The sequence below is a fragment of the Hibiscus syriacus genome, unplaced genomic scaffold, assembly GCF_006381635.1.
Source record: "Hibiscus syriacus cultivar Baekdansim isolate YM2019G1 unplaced genomic scaffold, ASM638163v2 tig00112864_pilon, whole genome shotgun sequence".
Lineage (NCBI taxonomy): Eukaryota > Viridiplantae > Streptophyta > Magnoliopsida > Malvales > Malvaceae > Hibiscus > Hibiscus syriacus.
Window position 1 is genome coordinate 603,799 of NW_024063414.1, and position 11,445 is coordinate 615,243.

The 11,445-nt window shown below is 34.4% G+C and overlaps 1 protein-coding gene across 1 annotated transcript; it reads left to right on the top strand.

The window, feature by feature from the left end:
* The first annotated feature begins 331 nt into the window (after nt 1–331).
* LOC120184273 (putative pentatricopeptide repeat-containing protein At2g02150) lies at nt 332–3,402 on the top strand. Its single transcript, XM_039188774.1, has 2 exons — nt 332–349; nt 458–3,402. The coding sequence occupies exons 1-2, from the start codon at nt 332–334 to the stop codon at nt 2,831–2,833; spliced, it is 2,394 nt and encodes a 797-aa protein (XP_039044705.1). The 3' UTR covers nt 2,834–3,402.
* Nucleotides 3,403–11,445: the final 8,043 nt, after the last annotated feature.

Sequence of the window (11,445 nt, forward strand, 5' to 3'; positions counted from 1 at the left end):
TTAGTGACCAAAATAGGAGTGAAAAGATAGTTCAGTAATAAATAGTGCAATTTACCCATAAAAAAGGTGTCACATGCAAATCACTTGAAGTTTTAATGGTGAGGTACTTAACAAACAAAAGCTAAATGTTAGATATGATTTTAAAAAAATTAAAATTTTAAGTACTAAAATATATCAAAACTAATAATTTAGGTACTAAACGTGCAAATTACCTTTTTTTATTACCTAATAAACAGGCTTAATATTAGCAGCGAATACCACACTTCAACATGGTGGAGTGGGCCGAAATGCGAGAAGTGAAAGCCCAAAATAGCTTCATAATCAATCAGTCATGGCCATCGACGCCACAGTCGGTCACACTAGAGACCTGCTGCATCGTTAAAACCTAAACCAAAACCCAGTAGAACTCTTTCCTCAGTTCCCAGTTCTCACTCAACAAAGCACAAATTTGTTGTAGAACAGATTAAGAAGAGAGAGAGAAAAATGCAATCTCAGCTTTGAAAATGAAGCTAAACTCTGCAACTATTTCTTCACCAAAATGCTAGTATCTCTCCGCCGTATCTTCCACATCAACCGCAGAATCCCTATCAGAGTAAGCCGCCCTTTCTTTCTATATCAAAACCCTCATCTCATAACGTTTTCCCCACCATACGATAGCTCTCTTGTTGTCTGCCCCTTTGTATTGTTCACTAGTTTTTATTTCGTGATCAAGCTCCCATTTGGGACCAAGTCTCGTTATAATACCAACAATTTTTTAGATGATTTCGATAAGGAATCGTTGGTTAATATCATTCGACAAGACCAATGGAATGACCCAAAGATTGTGAATTTGTTTGGTTCGAGCTTGGCGCCCATTTGGGTGTCTAAGGTTTTGGTCGGTTTGAAACGGGAACCTCGTTTGGCGTTGAAATTCTTCAAACGGGCTAAAACCCAGAAAGGGTTTAGCCCTACTAGTGAATCATATTGTGTATTAGTGCACATTTTGTTTTATAGCAAAATGTATTTTGATGCTACTGCTGTTCTTAAGGAATTCGTTTTGTCAAGGCGTGGAGTAGTGTTTCCAGGTTTCGATTTTTTCGATGTTCTTTGGTCCACAAGGAACGTTTGTCCATATGGGTTTGGGGTGTTTGATGCTTTGTTTAGTGTGTTGGTGGATTTGGGATTGCTTGAGGAGGCTGGCAAATGTTTTTCGAAAATGAAGAGATTTAGAGTTTTGCCTAAAGTTCGTTCTTGTAATGCATTTTTAAATAAGGTTTGTAAGTCAGGGGGAAGAAACCGGTCTCAGAGGTTTCTGGAGGAAATGGTCGGGGCTGGCATAGCTCCGTCGGTATACACTTATAATATAGTGATAGATTGTATGTGCAAAGAAGGGGAATTGGAGACTGCAAGAATGCTGCTCACACAAATGAAAGAGATTGACCTAACACCGGATGTTGTCACATATAACTCCCTAATTGATGGATATGGAAAGGTGGGATTATTGAATGAAGTCCTTTTCTTTTTTGAAAAGATGAAGGACGTAGGGTGTGAGCCTGATGTAATTACATACAACGCCATTATAAACTGCTTTTGTAGATTTCAGAAGATGCATCAAGCTTTTGAGTTTTTTCGTGAAATGAGGAATAAGGGGTTGAGACCAAATGTTGTCACTTACAGCACGTTTATTGATGCTTTTTGCAAGGAAGGGATGATGCAACAAGGGATTAAATTCTTGGTTGATATGAGGCGGCTTGGTCTTTTACCCAATGAGTACACTTATACTTCTTTAATTGATGCAAATTGTAAAGCTGGCAACCTAACCGAAGCACTGAAGCTGGCTAATGAGATGTTGCAGGCAAATATTGCCTTTAACATTGTTACATATACAACTATAATCGATGGTCTTTGTGAAGCAGGGCGAATAGAGGAAGCAGATGAAATTTTTAGGGCAATTCTGAAAGCTGGATTAACTCCTAATGTGCAAATTTATACCACTATCGCTCACGGCTATATGAAAGTTAAGAAGATGGAGCATGCCTTGAATCTTTTCAAAGAAATGAAGGAGAAAAGCATTAATCCTGACCTTTTGTTGCATGGAACTGTCATTTGGGGATTATGCAATCAGGATAAGATAGAAGAAACTAAAATTGTCATCGGTGAAATGAAGGAATCTGGATTGAGTTTAAATCCTGTCATATATACTACAATCATGGATTCTTATTTTAAGGCGGGGAAAATAAACGAGGCACTGAATCTGTTAGAAGAAATATGGGACCTCGGTATTGAAGTTACAGTTGTTACTTTTTGTGTTTTGGTTGATGGTTTGTGCAAAGCAGGATTGGTTCTAGAGGCAATCAATTATTTCAACAGAATGCCAGAGTTCAATTTACAACCTAATGTCGCAGTTTATACAGTATTGATTGATGGCCTCTGTAAAAAGAATTTCATTGAAGCAGCCAAAAGTATGTTTGATGAAATGCTAAATAAAAATCTAGTTCCAGATACAACTGCTTACACTGCTTTAATAGATGGAAATCTAAAGCATGGAAATTTTAAGGAATCTTTGAATCTGAAGAACCGGATGATTGAAATGGGCATGGAGCTGGATTTGCCAGCTTACACTTCCCTGGTTTCAGGGTTTTGCCGATGTGGTCAGTTACAGCTAGCAAGAGAATTTCTGGATGAGATGATAAGCAAGGGTATCCTTCCCGATGAAGTTCTCTACATTGGTGTATTAAGGAAGTACTATGAGTTTGGGCATGTTGCTGAAGCCATTGAGTTGCAAAATGAAATGACTGAGAGGGGTTTAATTACTAGTTCCGTCCATCATGTTGTTCCTAGTGTACAAACTTAAGGCCCAATTGTTCGGTCATCTTGTTCAAGCTGTGCGGACAACATGAATTGGAGGACGGGTGTACCATAATAAAGAATAAGAAACTGAAGGTATTCGTTGTTGTGAGAATGCAACCATATTTGAGTAGATCATGGATAAAGGATCCACGGCGTCACGTTTTAATGATGCAAAATCGTGATAATGGTTCATTTTGGAGTCAACTGAGCATTTGATGTACGGTGCCTAGATCATATCTTCCATACCTTGATGCTGACTGGTGAGATATAGTCACAACTGACAGTTTTGGTTTCTTCAATGTGTAGAAACAGTGGGAAATGTGCATCTTATTGATACATAGTTTTTATTGGATGAAATTACAGTTTATGAACTAGAAAAACTAGATTTGTTTTCCTATACTCTTCCATATTTGCTTTTATTTCTTATGTTATCATATAAATTGAATGTGACTGGGTTTATCCTTACTTGGACAGTTTAAAAGGTTGTGCTCACAGTACTAAAAATGTTAGAGAAACTAAACATTTCAAAGAAATAAAACCAACCTATGTTACTCAGACTCGCGTCTGAGTGTCGGATACTTGTATGTTTCTGACACAAGTTTTCCATGCATTTGGAGGGTCTTTGTATAGTCATGTCTACATACTCATGTCCTGATGTGTCTGGGATGATTGTTGGACACTGTACGTGAAGGAAAATGAAGAGTCAGAGTAACATAAAAACAGCTATGGTAAATTGTGGTTACCTCCAAAAGTTGTTTTGCACTGACAAACTGCCATGGTTACGATATGAACAACAATTGTCGTGAGCTCATAGTTTGTGTTTACATCTATGATACATGGACATTTTCTGAGAATTTCTTTCATCTTTTGTTGAACTGGAGCTTTGTTCAAGAATCTGATTGCCCCTTCATTTGTCGATTAAGATGCCCTTTTTCTTTGTTAGCTTTCTTGTCAGGGTTGCTTTTCAGTTCACCTGTATCATGCTAACTACAATGGGTTCTTCATTTTATTATTTTTTTTTGTCAACATGTCTCATTAGGTTAAAGCAAAGCTGCATTCTCAGTTCGCGTATGATCTTCTACTCTGATTGCCAGTGCAGATAAAGAGTTTTAGACCAGACGATACTGTTTTCTTTATCAAGTAAGTTTTAGTGTCATGTATATATGTGTATTCCTCTATTTTATAGGACGAACAAGCGCCACAAACTGTTAATGATCGTCTTATTTCAGTTTTTGATTCCTTGTTTATCGATGAGTCATTATATCTTAAATATCAAAATTCTTAATGCTAATGATACGTTAATATCGGTTTTTATAGTTACTTTGTTGATTAGAGTTTCTTTTTTCATCAAGTTTGGAGCAGACAGTTATAGTCTCAAGTGCCCATGTTTTGACTTATGAGTTTGGTTGAGGACACCCCCCAATTGACATTCTAACTAATTATTTAACTTAATTTTTTTCCCAGAATGAACGAATACTCCTTGGTACATGACATATAATTACATTGGTTCAGAGCTCTAGGATTGTTGATGTGTTCTCAGTAATGGAGTTGGTGAACATGTGTAAACTGACAACAAAGGCTATGCTTGACCTGCAAAATGGGGCTTTGGAGTTTGAATTCTGGGACGAGCTTTGATGTTGAAACCGACGAAGGAGAATGTAAGTGCTTTGAATTCCGGGACAGGTTTACCTGCTCTTCTATACTTGATTCTGGTCGAGCTGCGGGTTCGACTGATATAACACATGTGCATTAAGTTGGAGGGAGTAGACGTCTGGCTTGTAGAGTTCCGGGTATCACCGGGGTTTGTGTGCATCAGAGACAACGTTCATAATGAAGCAGAAAACCGCACATACAGTAGTCGAAACCCCTCATTGGATTTCGGGGCCCCTCTGCATCGAGTCGTTGAGGAGAACGCTGCAGTGACAAGGCAGGATATGTTTGACCTGCAAACATAGTGTTGGAGTTTGAATTCTTGGACGAGTCAATGAAGGTTCAAAGGATATATTTATCTATCAATCTATGAATCGGAAGAAACGTAAATTGTTTGGAAATGCTTGTCCGGGACAGTGTTTACCTACTTTGTGTTGTACAAGGATTATGTATGTCGAACACAACAATGATTTCGAAGCCGGACCGACAATGGTTGATACTTCTGGGGGCCTTGTGCAAAATTCCGTTGGGAAACTTGATTTTTATCAGAGTTTGAACAATTTGCAGAATCTTGTGAACATTTCTTCTGTATCGTAGCCATTTTTGTGAACACTAGTTCAAGTTTTGTGAGCATTTCATTGTTTCAGAGCTTTAGGATTCAAAAATACATACTTTTTTGTTTAGAAATCACTCGACTTAAAGTTGTAGCCCACTCTTCCACAAAGTGCTATGCGGAAGTTACATAGTTTTCTGAGTAGTTTTTAAAATTTCTTTATTTCAGGGCAGCGGTAGTCTTTTTCGGCCACCATCATGTCATTTTTTAGTTTTTTTTTATTATATTTTCAATAATAGTTTTCTTTAAATTTTTTTAGTAAAGGATATCATGACTACTAATGTTTTAGACTCTCGGTGTAGGTTTTTTTTATTGGTCTTTTGTTTTTCATTGAATACATGGTTGGTTGTTTTTCTGATATCTGGTTACTTTGTATGTTTGTACGAGACGGTTTGTTGGTTATCGCATATATGTGCCATATGAGATTGTTGTCAAGGAGAAATCATTTTTTCCATTAGTCATTTTGGTTCTTCTTCGAGTTTCTTTCCTCCTATTTTGATGCTTAAAGTTGTTAGTGTATTCAATTTATGTACGTTGTTACTCTACTTATTAGTGATCTTATTTATCATATTATTACTAAACGATCATTGTTATATTTTATTGTTGAAGGAGGAGGCGGGCGGAGGGTCGTACTCGCGGTGCTTGTCAAAAACATGGCTGTAATACTTAAATGGGGGTGGCCAGCCAAGTGGATGAGGCGGCGCCACATGACACCATCGGCTCACATGCATGGGATGGAACCAACCAACTTCACATGCTTCTCTTTGCTTCTCGTCTTTCATTATTGTTCGTATTCCACTTTCACCGTCACCTTCACCTTCACCCTTTAATTTGCTTTTTCATCGGGGTACTCATCAATTTGCATTCACTGCCTAGTATAAGACGGTTAAAACGGACGGTGTCCGAGTATAGATCCAGGGAAGGTAGAACCATCTTCTTTTAAAAATTTAAAACTATCATAAATTTAAAAAAAAATTAATATCAAAAATTTATTTTTATATCTTAAAAGTTTTATAAATTCAAATTTAGTACTAACATAAGATTTTGTAATCATATGTTACGGTGTCAGTGGATCAATCAATGGTGTCCCAAATTATTTCGATTTTTGGGGGTTTCGATTATCGAATTCTGTGCTGTGCCCGCCCTTCTTCAACCTCTTTCTGTACGAATTTCAAGCTTCCTTTTTTGGCTTTGCAGGTTAATGTACTTTCACCTCGTTTTCTTCATGCACAAATACATTTCATAAACTTCTCTCTGACTTGAGTTCCAAGACAAGTTATTTCAACGAACGATAAAAACAAAGGTAATCGGACACCCGAGTTCCTTTAGTTTAGAGTGTCTAAAGTATAGATACAGTTCGGATATTTTCTTAGACAGGATGCAAGGCCCTTAAAACTGACTAGTTAAGGCGCAAGGTTCGACACTCGCAAGGGATGGACTAGTCGGGGGTGTGGTGTCCGATGTAGTGATTTTAGGGGCCACATCCTTGGTTGACTAGAGGGATGCATGAGTTTCGAAATGCATAAATCTCTCAGCCGCACCATGATGTCTACCATAGCGTAGAGAGTGAATATCGCAAGGATATTCACTAATAGTAGTAATGATTATATTTATTGTATATTTTATCAGTTGTTACAATATGTTTTTAATATACACATGTTAGTATAATTTAGTTGTTAGTGTGACACTGACCTAGTTAGCTCAGCTTTTGGAATTTGTTTCCTTATGCATATTAAGTGAAGATCTGTAGAGGATCCGGTTGACCAGCAGTGTCCCAAACATAATCCAGAGCAGAGAACGTCTCGAGTCCTTTAGAGGACATGTATATTCAAAATCCCTATTTTGTGTACTTGAGTCGTGAATTGTTTTAAATGATGATCTATATATTTTGTTTACTATTTTTGGGAACTCCCGAATAAAAATTGTTTTGTATAAATATTGTCATTTATTTTATCATGAATGTTTATAGGTAAATGTTTTTAATTTAATTGGTTTAAGAAAAATTTTGGTTAACCATTTCGGTGGTTCTGTGTGGCACTCTCATTGGTCGATTGTATGTCGTACTAGTGTAGGGTGTTACATTTAGTGAAATCAGAACGTTAGGTTTGATGTCTATAACTGTTTGACTTAAGCCTACTTTGATGATGTTGATGGAAGGATTTAGGGTTTTCCTCTAAAGCAATAAATTCTCAGTGTACTTAGGAATAGGCATTGGTTGGATCGGGTCGGAATTTCGATCCACTGACCCGAAAATTATAAATCCTCCACTCAAATCTTATCCAAATTTTCTAGTTAAAATTCAAACTCGACTCGACCCAAAATAATATATTTATTAAAAAATATTATTTTTATTTAATAAAAATATAGATTTAATTGGAAGAAAATAATATATGGGGTATTATTATAATTATCTCTAAATATATAAGGTAAAATTACAATTTTTTCGGGTCAGGTCGAGTCATGTATTTTTCACCCTAAATCCAAACTCGACTCGACCCGAACATAACCTTAACAAAATCCGACCCAACCTGACCCGAACATATATATATTTTTAAAAAATATGACCTAATCAGATTCGGGTCTCATGTCTATCTCAAAGTGTACTTATGCAATGAGTGCAAAATCATAGTCAAAAAGTGATGTTAAAGTTGAAATTAGACTGACTTTTTTTTAATATCTTTTTCTTTCCTATTGTTAATTTTAAATTCAATTTTTTTATCAGATGATCATAAAAAAAAAGATGTAAAACTCTTAATTTACACTAGGTGTAAATGAATCATACCCTTTATTTTTAGGCTAAATTGCATTGTTACTCACTGAACTTTACTCTCTCTCATGTTTTACTCACTGTACTTTTATTTTTTCTATTTTGCTCACTGAACTTTAAAGAGTGAATAATTTTGCTCACTCTGTCGTTAACTTTTTAATAGTGTTATAACATGACACAAGCATCAAAACGATGTCGTTTTGAAAAACTCAACCAAAACGTCATCGTTTTGAATCTTCTTTCCCCTCATTGATGCTTCTGATCACCACATCATTTTTTATTCCGACCATCATTGATGGTGGCCATTCAGTCCCAAAATTCATAGGTCAATTCGTCTCAAGCCCCTGAGTTCAAATCTGATTGTTGTTTCACCGGAAAATATTTCAAAATTCGTGAATCTTGATTGAAATGTTTCATCTTCCTTGTTTTCAATCACTAAATTGTGAACTTCGAAGCAAGTTACAATAAAATGGAGGTCGGATTTTGACTCAAGGAGTCGAGGCGAAGCGACCCGTGAAATTTAGAACTGAACAATCATTATGTACGACGGTCGACGAGGTTGGCGGTTGCATCCGACCACCTTCTGTTTTTTTATTTTATAATTGGGTGAGCAAAATAGGAGAGAGAGAGTAAAGTTTAGTGAGGAACATTGTAATTTATCATTTATATTTTCAATTATTTTATATTAAATAATAATAAAAAATGACACATTATCAAACCATTAGAGAATTAACGGTAGAGTGAATAAAATAATTCAATCTATGGAGTTTAATTAGCAAAAAAAATTAAAAGTACGATGAATAAAATAAAATATTAAAATTTAGTTAGAGATGATATAATATACTCTTAATTTTATTATAAAATCACGTTAAAATTTATCACGTTAAAATTTAACAACTTTATAATATATGTATGTATATATATATATATATATGACACGATGATATATCTAATATCGGAGTGGGGGAAAAGAGATAACAGAACGTAGGCAAAGGAGTAAGGAAAGAAATGACAGAGGGAAAAGTGGGGAAAGAAGGGTTTGTCCTTTATGATGTCCTTTAGGAGGGTATGCCGACAAGGATTCTTCGCGGTAGGATTAGGATTTAGGACCCTACTGTCCCACTTCCCTTCTCTTACCTTCCTTGAAGATGAAAAGTTATGTCATTTTGTGTTGACATCTGGGGGGCTCCTCACTTTCATTGTCACTCCCATGGTAGGGCATTGGGTCCTACAAACCGTCAAGACTCCCTTTATTATAATATATAATTGTGACTCACTGATTTTTCACCCTACAATCCTCCCTTCATTATAAGTATTTAAGATTTTTTTAAATTATTAATAATTGTAAATCCTATATATAGTTATTGAAATTTGAAACTTCCGAAGAAATTAATAATATTTTTTTCATTAAAATCATTTGATGAGTTTAAATTATACATACAAATATAAAGGGTATATTTATGGATGGGCATGAGACCCGAACTCGAAGAGTTCTATTTCGATCCAACCTAATCATGTCGAATTTTTTAAGGTTATGTTTGGGTCGGTTCAGGTTCGGCTTTAGTTGAAAAATAGGCGACCTGACCCAACCCAAAAAATTATAATTTTACTTTAAATATTTAGGGATAATTACAATAATATCTTATATATATTATTTTCTTTCAATTAAATCCTTATTTTTATTGAATAAAAATAATATTGTTAATAAATATATTATTTCGTGTAAGGTAGGGTCGGATTCAGATTTTATATCAAAAAATTGAGCCGGGTTCGTGTCGGGTGGAAAGTGTATATTTTTCGAGTCGTGTTTGGGTCGAGTGGAGGATTTATAATTTTCGGATCAGGTCAGGTGGACCGAAAATCCGACTCGACCCATGTTCATTCCTAACTATATATTTGAATCATAATTAATATATTTTATTTTAAATATATATATATTTAATATATTATTTTTATTAAAAACAATGTGTTAGTTGTACTTTTATTCTCATTTATCAATTTAGGCCATATATTTTTCATATGTCAATTTAGGCCATATATTGGACAATAATTAACCATTGTTGTTAGTCTTGGGTTGTCACTAAAATTTGGGTTTCTTTTGAGAGAGTAATATTTCTGATATCATAATCAAATTTCGATTCAAAGGACAAATAATTAGAGTGAAGAGTAACCCTTAAAAGAAGATTTCAAGACCCCAATACATTTGACCTTTTGGTATTTTATAACACAAAACTTTGATGTAAGAAAGAATTTTGTTTGACGTTATAATTTAATATTATTAAAGGTTTACAGTAACTTCAAGTATAAGCATAATATCTTAATCATTGTTTAATATTCAAATATTTATTAATAGAATAAAATGATTAAATATGCAAGTTGGAATATATGTTGTACGTGGGAACTGGGACGTAAATTTCACATCATTCCCCCAAAAAATTGTAAAATTATTTCCCCTAAAATATAATAATAATAATAATAATAATAATAATATTTTTAGAAAACTACAAGATGTCTACTCATTCAACCTTATTTATAAATTTGGAAAATTAACAATAAATGCTACTAACTAAAAGGATTTTTTTGGGATAAATTACCTCTTATGGACAAAATTTTAACTTACAAGATGCATACAATTAATCACACCTTTTAGGTTACCATTAGTGCTTGGGAAGTTTAGGGTTAACTCGATAATCAATTTTTGCATGAATAAATTCAATTATCTTTCAGTACGGGTGTAAATGAATCGGGTTTGAATAGATAAGATTGTGGTCACGCTCATTTGCTTTGTTTTTGAAAATGTTCATATTTTATTCGTGTTTGTTTACATTTTCAGTGTCGTATTCGTGTTTGTTTGTTTATTTTTGAAATTTTTCATGTTCGGTTCATTTAGCGTTCACGTACGTGTTCGTTTAACGCCACTGAATATGTTCATTATATGTTCACTGTCATGCTCGTTCAGCATTCGTCAATGTGCTTGTTTATATGATTTGAGTCTCCTCCACAACCAACATTCTCTTTCTATTCTTTTATTTAAGCCCAAGTAAAAAGGATGAAATTATGACATTAGTCCTTAAGCTCATTAGACTTCACAGTTGAACTCCAAAGTTGACTTTGTATTCAGTTTAACTCATACCTTCACCAATATTTAAAATGTAAAAAAAAAAAAGGAAAGGGAGAATTGTGTAAACAAGCTTATAAATGAGTTAATAAATGAGCTTTTGAATAAACTTGTTCGTGAACAATATTTATTAAATCAACATAAAAATTTTATTCATACTCATTTATTTACGTGATCTATTTACAATTAAACTTATTCATCCTACCAATATACAAATAATCATAATGGTCTTACCTATCATACCAACACTAAAAATATATATTTATTAGATAATGAGGCAAGGTTTATTAAATGATGACAGAATGGCCAAATTGTCACTAGAACAATTTGAATCAGCAGCAGTGTCTACAGAAACTAGTATTCTGTAACTTGAAAAAAAATATTGAAAATTGAAAAATATTTTAGAATCATCGTTGGTGACGAAAGAGGGACTTGTCTTGACGTGGCAAGAAGATACGAAACAAGATC